General features: G+C 45.7%; 1 protein-coding gene across 3 annotated transcripts in view; it reads left to right on the top strand.

The window, feature by feature from the left end:
* Nucleotides 1-15304, top strand: part of GRHL1 (grainyhead like transcription factor 1) — a 99800-nt gene that overhangs the window by 61414 nt on the left and 23082 nt on the right. For all 3 annotated transcript variants that reach the window (XM_068937201.1, XM_068937202.1, XM_068937203.1), the window contains 6 exons: nucleotides 802-872; nucleotides 2364-2754; nucleotides 3539-3615; nucleotides 4438-4594; nucleotides 5100-5211; nucleotides 6202-6296. In XM_068937201.1, the coding sequence (XP_068793302.1) occupies nucleotides 802-872; nucleotides 2364-2754; nucleotides 3539-3615; nucleotides 4438-4594; nucleotides 5100-5211; nucleotides 6202-6296 (903 nt within the window). The remainder of the gene's footprint in view (nucleotides 1-801; nucleotides 873-2363; nucleotides 2755-3538; nucleotides 3616-4437; nucleotides 4595-5099; nucleotides 5212-6201; nucleotides 6297-15304) is intronic.

Here is a 15304-nt window from a genome sequence, read left to right as displayed (position 1 = left end):
TTGGCCCTGTTCAACTCCTGCAAACTTTAACTGAAAATATGACTGGGTAGGTTGTAGCTGCTAAAAATCATCCTAGCTTTGTGCAGAATTTGCTATGTGGCTTTGAAAGAATTGCTGTGGGTGTGATTTCCAGGTGCTCCCAGCCCATGAGGAGGAGGCTCTCTGACCCTCACGAGAAGGGGACGACTTCAAGGGAGGGCCGAAAGCACAAACTTCGGGAACGCGTCTAAACCTGGTCCTTCCCAAATACCCTCGTCTCTGGTGGTGGTGGTGGGGGGAAAAAAAGCCTCAAATTGTCTTTGAGCAAGTCGTCTAGAGAATCTGTTTATAGAGAAAGGGGCTTTTCTCTCCAGAGACGTGGAGCAGTTTCCTCTCGCAAGCCTTGAGCTCATCCAGCAAAGTGAACCTTGTTCCTTTTCAGAAAGCTGATTGAAACCTCTGGAGATTTCCTTTTGATCCCCCTCACTCAGATGCTGATGCTTCAGCTTAAGAAGTCCTATTGGCTGCACTAGTTCTAACCCTGTCTAACGCTGGCATGAGGCCAAGCCTCGTGCAGCTGCCTGGGTTGGTTACTGTAGGATCTTCTGAGCAGCGTGTAGGACAGGCCTGGCATCCCAAAGCAATAGGAACATTGACATCAGTCAGGTACCATTACTAATAATAACTGATATCAGAGAATGGTCAAATTAAGAAAGCATCAAATAGGTGAAAGAGCTCTAATAGCTGTGTTATAAGGAGCTAATCACTTCCTTTTTTGTATAGAGGGAAGAATACAATTATAGCGTGTCTTGTATTTCCTAGGTTCCAAGGGAGAGGAGATCTTCAACAGCTAAACCAGAGGTAGAACATCCTGACCAAGATCACAGCAAAAGGTATTAGTTTTTTTTATTGTGTGTCTGCTTATCTCCCTTCCCTCCTAGACCACCAAAGCTGCTGAAGAGAAGTAACTTTGTTGCCCTGCAGTGTTATGCTGGAAGAGATAAATTGTTTGCTTTTACTTTGCTCCACATTCCTGTGCTGCCTCAGGAGCAGGACAGGGATTGAGGTGGGATGTGGAGAGCTGAGACGCACAAATTGCTTCTCATCTCCATCCATATGCTTTCTGTTTCCTCATGTCAGATGGCTGGCCTAGCCAGAGCTGCCCTCTTTCACCTTCAGCACAGTCTGGAAACGCAGGCAGCCCTTCCCAAGACACGCGGAGGTGACTGACCCTTTGATTTTTGTGTGTGGTTGCCTCGTTTGCTCACTGCTCTTCTCCTTTTTCTCAGGCACCAGCAGGTTTCTCCCTCATGCATGGGCTGATAGGGAAGGACTTCAAAGTGCTTGTGACTTCAGTTTTGTTTTTGTATCTCTTACAGACTTCTGTCTGGGAACTCCTTTCTTTTTTTTACCCTCCTGCTCTCCCTCTTTCCTGCCCCCCATGCAGAAAAATATACTGATTTGTACTATTTACTTAATGTTAGGTTCATTCAATCAGGCTTCCGCTCTTACTATGCTCCTCTTGTTCCTCTGGACAGATTGGAACATCTTAAGGACTTGGGGTGAGGTTTTGTGCTTTGGCTGAGCTGGTTGAATGACTTGTTGAGAGGAGCAGTCTATTTTCCAGGCATGTGTTCCCGCTGCTCCCACTTGCACCAAGTCTGATCTTCTACTGACCCATAACCCAGCAGGAAAAAAGAGTGACTAGTTTCCTGCCAGTTGAGCAAGCTGAACCGGCTCACCAAGAGGTCAGGGACAGAAATGGTGCAAAGGAGAGGGCAGGACCATGTTGTTGAGAGGGAAGGAGGGCTAGCTCCTTTAGTGGCTACTAGCTATTAGGTCAGCACAGCCACAGATGTAAACGTCATCCTCACAGAAATGAGCGTGATGGGATGGAGAGTGTGAAGTTATGCAAAATGCTCCAGGGACTCTGGGTTGTTTTTCTTAGGGAGGTGTGTATGTGAAAGAGGGCTGTAATTTCCTCATCAGCGCTTCCCAGGTGGCACAGGGTTCTTGTGCCGAAGGGCAGCAACCTCGCTCTGGGGCCTCCTCTCCACAAAAAAAGCAGTTGCAGGGAGCCTAGTGTGAGTCTGCCTATGCTGCTGCTTGACAAGAAGGGCATCAGACTGCTGTTTTCCAGGCCATCGGAATCGTGGGCTGTTAACACTTAGCTCACTCTAGGGTAATTTGCCTCCAATATGGGGCCCTTAATAATCGGTGTTTGTTTGAATGAGTGCCTTAAGTTTTTCGGTTGGGATAGAGCTGATCCTCATAAGCAGAGGGGCTGGGGTTATCTTACTTTGTCCAAAAGGCTGAGAAGTATTTCTAATTCTTGTTTAATCAAAAACCAAACTCTTTGTGTCCTTTCTCCTTGCACGTTAAAGGAACAGCATCCCAAATGTGACAGAACAATCGCTCATTTCTACTGGAGAAAATAGAGTCCAGGTTCTGAAAAATGTGCCTTTCAATATTGTCCTTCCGCACACACCCCAGATGGGCATGGACAAGAGAGGTCACCTGACAACCCCTGACACGACCGTCACGGTTTCAATTGCAACGATGCCCACTCATTCCATCAAAACGGAGACTCAACCCCATGGCTTTGCGGTGGGCATCCCTCCAAGCGTCTACCACCCTGAGCCCCCTGAGCGGGTGGTGGTGTTCGACAGGAATCTCAATCCTGACCAGTTCAATTCCAGCACTCAGCCCCAGAACTCTCAGAGACGAACGCCAGACTCCACCTTCTCAGAGACTTTTAAGGAAGGAGTACAAGAGGTACCAAGAGAGGCAGTCACTGGGTGCATGTGTGCATGTTTTAGTCTGGGTGGAGAGATCTGGTCCCATCTTTAATTGTTATGTAAGCCTGAAATCTGCCCAGTGAAATAGAAATAGAAGACCTTTTTCAGAAAGGTGCAGAAGTACAACTTAACAATTTCATGTTGTAGAGGTTTTATTTACTATCAGAAGCAAATGACTAATCTTACCAGTGACAGAGCTTTTGGCTCGACAGCATGTGGAAATAATTATCTTGATCCACTGCACTAAGCCAGGTTTTGCAAGAGTTCGGCACTCAACAGTGTGCCTTCGCAGGCACCTAAATGAAGTGACTAGGTTTGTAAGCTTCCTTGCAGGCAGTTTCTAGGTGTGGTGTGTGTCGTGGGGGGGGGGGGGGGGAAATCCCTTTATTTAGGGGCTTAGATGAGAGTTAAACCTGGATGAAGATCCATGGTTTTGTTTTATGGTATCAAGTGAAAACAGAGTAACCATGTTTTGAGTTTTAAGCCAAGTATCAGGGAGCTGTGTAACTATGCCCTTTCTTTGAGGTTTGGGAAAGCTTTAAAATGTTGCCGTGGGCTGGCTCAGAAGGGCTGTAAGATGTACATAGTTGACACCCAAGTTTTTAAAGCCCTACTCAAGTGTTCTGTTTGTGCAGAACCAAAATTAGTTGTTATCTGATGATCAGTTTGCCTGCCAGAAGTTCTGTGGTAACAAGTATCTGTTTAATCTTGACTTTTCTTGTTGCTGCTGTGTTAATTCTTGTGTTTTGTGTCTATCTCAGGTTTTCTTTCCTGCTGAACTGAATCTCCGGATGGCCAACATGAATTCAGAAGATTATGTTTTTGACAGCATTTCTGGGTAATGCTCTAAGCCCCTGGTGGCTCATATTCTCTTGTTCTCTCATAGCTGGCGTGTTCATGAGTAAACAGTACTCCCTTCTGCACTGAGTCTCTGTTGGGTTGTGGATCTCAAAGCACAGCAACGTGTGCTCGTTTGAATCTGGCTTGGTAGATGCTCTTCACAGTTTAAAATTCTGCCTGTGTCTTTGAGGAAAAATACCTGGTTCGAAATAGCCCGCCACTTTAGTTGTTCTCCTTATAGCTCACTACAGGGTTAAACCCCATGGTAACCATGGTAAACCCCTATTGGAAGATGCAGTGTTACAGAAATCTCTTGGAGCTGACTTCCAGCTGTCTTGCGCTCCCTGGCCTGCTAGCCTTGCTCTTTTCCTTTTGGAAATCTACAGCATAGAAGCATAAACAGAATGTGTAAAACTAGTATATGAGCTCCAAGGGAGGGGCTAAGCTAGTTTTTTGGTTAGCTGCAGTTGACCAAGAGGGAAGAGAAGACCCTAGCATATTAACTTGTGTATTTAATTTAATTGCTAATGGATACTTCTCTATTAAGTGAAAGTAGCGTGTTGCTCTGAGTCTGAATAGGGAGCTTCCAGTCTTGCCTACTGATGGGTCTAGGGATTTAGCTTGCCAAGAACTTCTCTTAAATGTTCCTTCATGAAGGGAATAGTTGAAAAAGGGGCTCATCCTGTTTTCCAACTTCCTCACCTGTTGAAGGCTTAGTGAGTCAACTAACAACTTTGGAATTTCTCCAAATTAAATGTAGATCGTTTAATTGGCTTTCCAGGAAAATGCCTTAGCAATCACTGTCCTCTTTGCTTCATAGGAATAACTTTGAATACACTCTGGAAGCCTCCAAGTCCCTCCGACAGAAGCCTGGGGACAGCACGATGACTTACCTAAATAAGGGTCAGTTTTACCCAATCACACTGAAAGAAGTCAGCAGCAGTGAAGGAATCCATCACCCCATCAGTAAAGTCCGAGTGAGTGGCAGCTTTCATGGTTTCTTGGGAAAGTGTGTGTGTGTGTGTTCGTATCAGTAGCCTTAAAATCCCCCAAACTGTAACAACCTAAACAATAGCACCAGCACTGAAGCCAGCTAACCCACGCTGTTACGTCAGTGTTCGTTCCTTTGCTGTCCACCTACTTCCAGACCAGCCCATCCTGGCTCAGTCTGTTAAGTGGTGTCAGCACTTCTGTAGAGATGATGCAACACCTGGAATGAGGTCCTTGAACTCCAGTTAGGAGGGCAGTTCTGCTTATCCCTGTTTATGACCCAGAAGGCAGTGCTGTCTGCCCGCCTCGCTGTTCTGCAGCGGTGTGCCCGGTGTCCTGGGGTTTGTTCAGTTAGAAAGCCTAATGTTTTCCAATGCCAAGGAGGAATTCCAAAATGGATGCAGTCTGTGGCCTTTTTTCTTTTGTATGTTTGTGTGGTGTGTGGTGTTTTTTTTTTTTTTTTAATCTTAACTTCTCACCCTCTTCTTTTAGAGTGTCATCATGGTGGTGTTTGCTGAAGACAAAACAAGAGAAGATCAACTCAGACACTGGAAATACTGGCACTCAAGGCAGCACACAGCCAAACAAAGATGCATTGACATAGGTAAGAAATGCTTTGATTGCTGATGTCAAACTCCAAGTCTAATTCCTTGGCATGGTTTGGCTTTTTGCTGATGATTTGTTAGATTAAGGAATCTTTGGATCACGCTCTGTGCTTTCCATAGCTTTGCTGAAAGCCCTTTAGCTCTGAGCTAGTGTTGTGGTTTTTAGGACTTGTTAAAGGGACTGATTTTTTGGAGGGCTTTGTTTGCCTGGTGAACAGACTGGGTTTAGGGTCTTGCATTGGGAATTACAATTCCCTGTTGCTTTGGAATATCTTGGTGGTTGTAGGAAAATTGCAGCTTAGACTCTGTGGTTGTCCTATCTGTTATGTTTCTTCTAAGGTCAAGATCCTAGCAGAAATACCTCGATGCTAATCATCTTCCTTTCCACAGCTTTGCTCACAACTGGTCTTTGGTTCACTCTTTTTTTTAAAAAAAAAAAAAAAAAAAAAAACCCTTGCAGATTTGCCTCCAGACAAGGCCGTGGCTGGCTGGCTTCCAAACTTCTCTGGCTGTATGCTGGGTTGTACTCCTAATCCCTGCTTTTATTCACAGAAGGAAGGGACTAATCACTTGGCACTTAAAGCAGACGCGCATGCAAATCTTTGTTTGTTATTGAAAGAGTTTTATTGAGACCTTATAGCCTTGCCTTACAGGATAGAGTTTCCCCGCACATAGCAGGGTATGGCACAGAGACATGCAATACCTGGGATGTCTGCTGTTTTCATTGCAGTTTCTAGTTTGGCTTTTCTGTTCAGTCCCTTGGTTTCATCTCTCCTCTTGTGTTTTTTGTGTGGTTTTTTTTCCTCCTTTTTCTTTTTTTGTGTGGGAACAATTTCTGGCCTTTTTAATGATCCGCTCTGAAAACCGTTAAGCTCCCTTTTTTCCTAAGGAGTTGAATAGGAGTTGCTGTTGCTAGCTAGATGCTTTGTATGATTAAGAAGTCCAGATGATATTGCCTCTTCCTCTCCCTCATCTCTTCTTTCTGATAGCCGACTACAAGGAGAGCTTCAACACCATCAGTAACATTGAAGAGATCGCATACAATGCCATATCCTTCACTTGGGACATCAATGAGGAAGCAAAGGTATGTGACCACGATCATATTTCCTGTCCTTTCAGTAGATGGGGGGAGGAGGGGAAGGGTGTGTGGCCTACCTAGTGATTAGCATGTAACAAGTTTGTTTACCCTCTTGCGTTAGGCAAAACCTTCTGGCTGTTTCTTAAGAGGGTTTGCATGTGCAGCTGTGGAGAGCTTTGCAACTACTTTAAGGTTTTTGGCAGAATTGCCTGCCTGACAGACAAGTACTGACAAAAGGAAGCATCAAACGTTTCCCAGAGCAGTGAAGAACTGGTGCTGAAGGTGTGATTGAATGTAGTTGGGCTTGGCAGTTAGCACAGTCTTTTAGAGTATCCCGGTGGGAAGCAGGGGGCAATTTCTCAGGAGTTGAGACTGCGGCAATGCAATTGTATTAAGCAGAAGAGGGAGTAGCTGCTGTTGTTGAGCTACCAAAGAATATGTTGCTGAAACCACAGATCCCAGCACACGGTGACCCGTTTCAGCCAGAACGGCTTCCTGGTGAACTCTGGTTTGATCCTTTTGCAGAGCTTTGAGCACCACAGTAGGTGCCTAAGTATGGGCAGCTTTCCTTGCTGTAGTTAACTGGAGCTGTTTGAAGCCATTCCAGCTTTTGAAAAAGGCCTGTGTGTCTTCAGTTACCAGCATAGCAGGTCAGAGAGAACGGAGTCGCCCCAGCTCCAAAGGCATTTCCCATCAGTTTGTTGCTGGAGTTGCAGCTCCCTTGGGAGGCTTTCCACGCTGCCTGGGCTGTCTCTACTGGTCACGAGGATTATGCCAGGGCTGGCGATACTGGGTTTTCTTTAAAAACTGGGGACTATTTCCTTTAATTTTTTGTAGACTGGCCTCTCCCTTGCTAGTACGTTGTACCAGCTTCAAGAGAAAAACTGATGATGGTATAAAGCTGCAGAGCACTGTGCCCAGGGAGAGCCCTAAATGGGTTAGAAGGACACAGAGGAGTTCTCAGTAGAGAGTGCAAAGGTGCTTCTCTACAGCTATGTGTACCACTGTGCCCTGCAAGAGGCACAAGGGAGATGGTGTATCTGCACAGAGCCTGCTGTCATCATGAGCTTCGCTCTGTGCTGCAAAAGAGCATTGGAGGAAACAGACGGGAAGGTTGCATGGACGTTGGTGTTGGCTAGTCCCCTAAATTTCAGCTTCTGTGGGAGAAGTTTGGGGTGTGTGACGGACAGCATTGAGGAGCTGCATGTGCTGCTGACTAGAAAAAATGCTGGCTTGCAGCATGCGCAGTGTCACTTGTGAAGCTGATGTTGGATGCCAGACTTCCCCGTTCACCAGACCTGGCACTTGGATTTGGCTTAAGTCAGGCTAAGAATGATGGCAGGGGGCTTTACCTGCTGAAGGAAGTTAAAAAGCTTATGTATTTTGAGGCATGAAAACACTTCACTGTATGAACAGACAGATAAAGCTGGAGGAGTCAGAAGGAGGCAGCAAATGTTCCCAGAACGTTACCCAGCTGCTATAACCAGGCCAAGTGCGTTCCGCCCAAGGAACTTGGGTGGTCTGTGTTTGTGATCTACTCAAAGGCTTTGGATTTGAGTACAGGGGTGGATCTTGCAGCAACAGCAATGATTTCGTGTCCCCAGGGAGCTGGCAACTCTGACAGCTTCCGCTCTTATGGCTAAGCCATCCTGCAGCAGTAGGGACAGGCCCCTGAACAGGAGCAGGGCTGAGAGCTGGTGCTGAGAACCCAGTGGTTGCCCCAAGGAAAGCCACCCCCACCCCACCACCAGGTGACAGAGCCCGGACCCACACTCTGGGTTTTCTACCTCTCAAAGCAGTCATGGCAAGTAAATGGGCAAAAAGCAGGCAAAGGATGCTAAAGGTTCAGAAGCTCTTCTGGAGGAGTTAATTGTTTGACAGCCCTCTGTGTTATCCTTGGCATGTCAAGGCAGAGGGGCTGGTTTTAGTGCAACAAGCAGAATTTATCTAGGGCTTGCAAAAGATCAACCGAAAAGGTTCTTCAGGAGGTGGCTTACCAACCTGCATGTACTTATATGAAGCTTGTGTAGCTGGTTATTTCCCAGGTGCTCTACAATCACCTGACTGAGTGGTCTCAAAAAATTGCCAGTAGCAGACTAAAAGTGTCCAAAGACCCTCAAGGCGGTATCCCAAGTCAAGGCTAAGCTGTGGGATTAGGTGGTGCAGGAAAACATGACCTGTACTGGTTTTGTGGCCATAGACAAGAGTGCCCCCAGATTCACTCTGAGATCAGTGTGCTTTCAGTATTGGGTTATATGAAGCTGTTCAGAGGGATTTCTAGTGCCAGAGTACAAGCCTTGGCTCATGAAATAAGAATTGTATTAAGAAAAAAATACTCTGGACTTCAGTGTTCAGAGAATTCTTGTTTATAGCAAGTTCTGTGTGTTTAAGTGTCAAACTGTTTAAGTTCTTTATTTTTATTTTTTTTTCCCTCGAGTGGATGCGTTCGGTGATTGGACTTCTCATCAGCAGAGCTGCAATTCTTTCTCAACTCCTGTGATCTTATCAGGAGATGCCTGAGCCAATCTCAACAATTTTTATTGCATGGTTCATTTACTTTGCATGCTTGCTTGCGCACACATGCTCTTTCTCTCTCTTTTTGTGTGTATGTGTGTGTCGTGAAGTCCATTAAGACAGCAGGGGATAAAGAGAGCTGAGTTTCTGATGCTACAGAAAGTTCTCCATAGTAATATATGCTGTATGTTATGCTTAATAAGAGCAACAGTGTTGTATAGATCGTATGTTTAACCAGCCTGTGAGTCTTGATTATCATAAACTTGCTTCTCCACCCTGGGTGTTACCAGGACCAGAGCTGAAATGTTCTTTGGGGTTGCTGGTTCTCCCCTTTCTCTCTTGCTTTTGATTCCAGTTTGTTGGGGAATGATTTAGTCCTGTGCAGCATAGTACAATGGTGTCAAATGGGAGGTGATGAGTCTCTGCTTCTGAATTTCTGATGTAATTATTCATTTAGGCACCCTGGGCTCTGGGTGTGTGTCAGATGTCTTAAAGGACAAACAGCATATTATCACAAGAAGTGCTATCCCTAGCAGCTCTGGTACCAATGCATTTTTAAATACTTGCCTGCCTTTTTTATGCTAACCCTGGTTGTGGTGATGTATGGGAGTATCGGGCCTTTGCTGCTTTGTCAGCTCTGAAGGATGTCACCTGCCCAAGTGAATGCTTTCCAGTCAGTTGGGGTGCTTTGAGGATTTTCCAAAATCCACTTTCTGGTAGAAAAAATATTCTTTTCAGGTGTTAATATTGCTGCAATGCACTCCATAAAAGGGAAACTTTACAGTTTTTTTTTTCCTTTTTCAGCTGTAGAGTTGGAGAGGGAAAGGAGGATGTTAGAGATCCCCTTGGCATCCACTATCTCCCAGTTGTGTTCTGCTGGGAGAGCTGAGTGCTGGGATGTGTTTTGTGCACGCAGGACACTGGGCAGATGTTGCTCTGAGTGAATGGAGTCATCATGCAACTGGCTATGTCTGTGAAGTACTTGTGAGTACGTGTATGTAAAAACAGGAGTAATGCATGCACAGCAGGCATTTTTCAGTCTGGGATCACATAGCGTCTGTGGGGTTTAGAGCAGAGTGCGTGTAGAGAGTAGACACTTTCCTGCAGCTCCTCTCTGCCCTCTTCTGTTCCTTTGAAACAACACAGGAGTCGCTAGATGTGGCAACCCTATGGAAGAGTGGTGGATTAAGTATTCTCTGAGCTCTCTGCAAGAGTGTGTTCAGTCTGGGAAAAGTGCTCAACACCTAAATGCTTCTTGCTTTGGGACAGTGAAGGGAACTGAGGGTGGAGAGGAAGTCTAGGATTAGAGAAGGAAGAAAAAGAAAGACTGCCCCCAAGTGTTGCTTCTGAGGGTGGGGCAGAAGGGTTGAAAGGAAACACTGTGGAATGGGGAAATAGTGATTCTTGTGGCTTATAGGGGTCCATGTTAAGAGGTGAGATCTGACTCTGACACCTGAGGGACCAGGTAAGGAGAGGACCGGATAGGAGAGGGTTGTGCTTTGTGAGGAGGAAGGGGGAGGTTGTGAACTGGTGAATTACTGAGCTGGGTGTTTAGGAAAGCCAATACAACTACTGAGTTAGGAGTTCTAGTTGGGTGGAAGCATGATTTAATGAGTCTGACAAAGACGTGTTGCTGATGCACTCACCTGCATGCAACAGATAATGGTGGAGTTACCCGGGGGCTTGTGGAGGCTCCAAACAGTCTCCCACTCTGTCCTGGCCTTCTGCCATGTTGGGCAGACAGTTCAGGTAGGATTCTTTTCCTACTAACAGCTTTCAGATGTCTGAACCCAAGCTCATAGTCTTTTGTTTCTACTACTCCCATTAGAGATGGGATGTCTGTAGCTGGGATGGAACTCTCTCTGGAGGTGCCTGCCTCTCCTCATCAACTGTAGTGAGCTCAACCATCCTTAAAGTCAGTTACCTAAGTTAGGGAAGATAAATCTTCTCTTTGCAGGCCACTTGTGCTTTTGACTTCCATACGTCAATCAAGAGAAGTGTTTGTAGGCTCAGGTTGTGAGTTTTTGAGGCTGAGAACCATCTTGTTCCAGTTTTCCAGCATGCCTGGTTTTCCTGCTCTTGGTTAGTACCCATAGAAGTTGTTTAATGACTCTTGCCACCACGTGCATGGTAAATGTACGCTTCCACCCAAGTGTTGCCTGCTACTCTATTCATAACGTTGGCCGTTGTCCTGTTAACCTCTCCTGTGTTACCGGTTAGGTTGTGAAGCAAATTCTCTGTCCCTTAACTTTGGCCTGGGGACATGGCCTGCTCTCAGGTCAGTGACAGTTGAACAATCTGGACAGATCAGTTTCCCCAGGGATAACTGGCTTTGCTGGATCCAGCTTTGCCGAAATGTTGTCTGAGCTCCTGCCTTGTGGGACCCTGGTGAAGCTGGGGCCTTGTATCTGAACAAGGCAAGCCAGCATGCTTTGATGCCAGGTGAGAGGGGCTTTGCAGAAAGGCTCATGTGTTCACCTAGAAGCAGTTCTGCATGAAGTTGGATAGGTATACGATTTTTCTGGTGCTGCCGTCCTCCCCTCTGGGGTGACGGGCAGGTGTTGGTTACATGTATTCAGCGGCAGCTCTACTCCTTATCTGCTCAGCTGAAAGACTAGAAGAGGCATAATTGGGCAGGAAAAAAATTGGGCAGAACACAATAAAAATCATATTTACACTGATCACAGGTACCTTTTTGCCAGGTTTTGTGGTTTTGACAGTGCAATGACCCTGCTGCTGTTCTGGAGCACTGCTTCCTCTTGGGTCGCCTCTGAGACATGGTGTTGTTTCTTGCAGCTCCCAGAGAAGTGCCCCATGGAGGTCGTTCATCTCGCTCACTTTAGGCTGGCTTGTGGGACTGTAGCCGAAGATGATGTCCCTGCATGTTCAGGGCTCTATTGTCTTCCCGTTCCTTCCCTCCCCTCCCCTCCTCTCCCCCAAAAAGGCATTGCAATCTAGATGCTCTATATGAAAAGACCCTTTCTGCTCAAAAGGCATAGGTAGTGAAGGTGTAACAGTGGCATTTAGAACTGGAGAACCTCATGGTAGAGCTTTTTGCCATTTCTATTGAAGGGAACGTGCTGTGACATCTCTAAGTGACGCCCTGAATGACAGAGCAATTAAATACTGCTTTTTTTGTCCAAGAAAGGTGGAGCAGTCCTGTATTAAGGTAATTTGAGGCTAATTTGGGTTGGCCTCTTGAAATAGCAGATTGCCCAACGAGAGTGGTCTTTTGGCAGATTCTCATGCATACTGACTGCAGTTCTTGGGCAGGATTTTGTCGTTCAGATGAGCTTAATTTTTAGAGAGGGTGTATCTCTTGCTATAACTTGAAGAGAGACTGGGCTGTACAGCATTGATTTATTTTGAGAGTTTATTGTAGCATAAATTGCATTTGGTGTTTACTGTAGGAAGAATTTTAACTTTTGATTGATGAATACTTCGTGTATTTATATGGATGCCATTGCAATGAAACAGCAGTCATATGTCTCGTTAAAAAAGGTGTTGCCATCCTCAGTAGTATTAAGGAGGTACAGGTTTGGTTAGTTGGAAATGAAACTATGAAATATGATGAGTCAAGCATACTTAAAAGGAAAGATACTGGTCTGAAGCCAAGGCTACAGACCACAAGTACTTTGAGGCACAAGTACATATAATATGTTGGGCTGTGACATGGGAAAGTCGAAGCAAGTGTTGCTCACCAGCCTCTAATACAGACCCTTCCATGCTCTCTCCTGGTTTTTCTAAGAACAAGCAGATGTCGTTCTTGCTTTTGAATATTGCAAGTTAGAAGCAGTTTTTTCCACTAACAAAATTTTTTTTTTTCTTTCCCCAGGGACTTGGTGTCCCAAACTCTGCATCCTTCTGGTCTTACAGCCCAACTGCAGAACTTGTAGCGTAATTCTTAAAACAGAAGCAAAAAGACTATCTTCCTAAAGCTGTCTTTTCTATGGGGGAAAATTGGAAGATTTTTTCCCTCAATTCTTCTTGAGCCTGATAGCAAAACTTCTTTTTCAGATATTTCTTGTGTCCATGTAGACTTAAATCTTTCAATACTCTCTGCCATGTTGCTGGGTTTTTTTTTTGCCAAGCTGTTGCTTTTACTTTATTTCAAACCAAATGAACAAAAGCTGACACCTGGCTTGCATCTTCATCTTATCAGAGCAGGGGGTGGGGAGGAAGCATTCTTAGGAATGGGAACCTCTGTCCCTGCGTTTCCCATGTGTTGTGAACAGAGGCATTCATGTATTCCCTTGCTTTAGAACATGTTGGAATAACAATCTGCATTGCTCTTTGTGAGCAGGAATATGTATCTTCCTTTCATTACCCTTCATTTTTTGTTTTGCTGATTGAGTGAAGTTGATGGCGTGAACTTGCTACGAGGATGTTCTTTTATCTGGGAACGGGTAATATTTCCCGCTCTGCATTCCTTGGTGTTGTGTGGAACCCGTGATGTGGTTTGTGTCGGTCACCCAAATTGAGCTTTGGAGGTTTAAATGCAGGCTCTGAGCAGGATGGCGCTCCGCTCCCCCAGAGCAGAGCTGAAACGGATGCAGTGCTATCACAGATCTGCCAGACAAGCCTTATTTGGAGTGTTCGATCCCAACGGCAGGAGGTGGCTGGGGAGCCCACAGGTGCGTAAGTTGCCCAATTTTTTATCTCTGTTTCCTGGTTTGCCTCCTGCTGATGTAAAGCCTACAGTGCATGTGGGAGGTGAAGACGTGAATGTGAGAGCAGTAAGATCAGCGACCTCTCAGGTGATCTGTACCACGCTCTTTTTTTAAGACAGAACTGTTGCCAGTACTGCATTCTTAGGACATGCCTTTGTGGATGTGTGCAGGCAGACCTGTGCTTGCCCTGCCTGCACTCCAAGCTGCCTGGCCATGACCCAGCTCGAATCCTGGAAGCCACATAGCTACACTAGCAGAATGCAGTGCCCAGGCTGACAGCTCTACCTCTCAGAAGGGCTTGGAGCAGCACTGATATAAGGTTTTTGGGTGAGAGATGGTTTGCATCCAAATGGCTCACAGTACAGAGAAAGCATGTTAAGGCCTATCTTGTGTGCATCCATCCACATGGACACATCTTTAGAGAGGACCCTTTATTTTTCCCTCTTGTGTTCATATTTGTCAAAGCCTTTAGAGTAAACCACAGGCTTTGGGCCACCAGCATGCAAACAACAACCCTTGAGCTTCTGAGCAGTTTTTATTTAGTGGATGGCTGATAAATGAGTTCTGTGTGGAATTCTGGCCTGGGGCTGTTCCTTCAGCTAGCCTGCAAGCAGAGCTGTAACCAAATGGTGGCATACCCCTGAATTGCATGCTTCTGTGGGAGACGGACAACTGTTGGGCTTTGCATTAACATTCCCAGAATTCCTCTTGGCAGCATGGTTGCGTTATGATGGGCGACAGTTGCGCCATGGTGGTGATAGCTGTCTAACTTCCATCTCTGTCATGTTCAACAGTGCATGCCTCTAACCTCTGAGGGAACCGGTGCAGGCAGAGAAGTTGGCTGGAGTCCTCTGGTCCATACCCAAACTTTTACTTAGGTCTGGATGCTTTCCCCTGATTTGTTCCCTTGGTTTTTAATCGGGTGGACAAGCATTAAAGGTTCCACTTGAGGGTTGGCTCATTTTAGGGGCTCTGTGGCCTTATGTCCTACAAAAAGTGAGAGTAATGCATAGATAAAAGTCAGCTGTACAGGGACTACTACCTTCCCCAGCCAGAGACCACAATCATGAGCTTGCTGCTCCTAGAGCAAAGTGAGGTGCAGCATAGATTCAGTAGGTCCTGTTGTGCGAGGACCATGTGAGGCCCTAGGCTGGCTCTGTGAGTAGGATGTGTGGTAATCTGTCCATAGGCTGACATTGTGTCCATGTGTTGTGGAAGTGGTCCCGGGATGCACAGGAATCCCTTTGTCTACTCTGTTTCAGGCAGAACATTGAAGTTAGGCAAAGTCAAGAAAAATAGCATCCAACTGCATTCCTTAGAAAAGAATCTCATCACAGTTTAATCTGTTCCTGGCTGGTGTGTTGTGAACTCAAAAAGTCATCTTCTGTCCAAATACAACAATCCAAAATGAAAGGTATCCTGACACTTTTAAGCTGACTGTGACATTAAAATGAGGGGCTTTTTGCCTGCTTGGGAGTGCTAGAAAAGAAATGAAGTTTTATCTAAATAGGAAATGTACTTGGATTAGAGAGTAGTGTCTCTGTCCTCTGGGTACACAAATATAATGGAGCATATATGGAAGGAGGTGAATTCAATTTAGCTATATTCTGTGGAAAATGAAGCCATGGGGAGCAAGGTGGTTGGACTCAGAGTCCCAAAGGCCATCTGTGTAGGATTTTACTTAATGCAGCGGTGCAGAAGAACGTCCAAGGATCATGTGACAGGCAGATCTGTTAAACGGCCTTTACTTTAGGTCTTACCTGTGCCTCTGTTTGATGGGGACTGGCCAAAGCTTTGAAATATGGTGTACTAATACCCATCCGAGTGCCT

This window comes from Struthio camelus, chromosome 3 (genome assembly GCF_040807025.1).
Source record: "Struthio camelus isolate bStrCam1 chromosome 3, bStrCam1.hap1, whole genome shotgun sequence".
NCBI lineage: Eukaryota > Metazoa > Chordata > Aves > Struthioniformes > Struthionidae > Struthio > Struthio camelus.
This window is presented reverse-complemented; position numbering and strand designations above follow the sequence as displayed.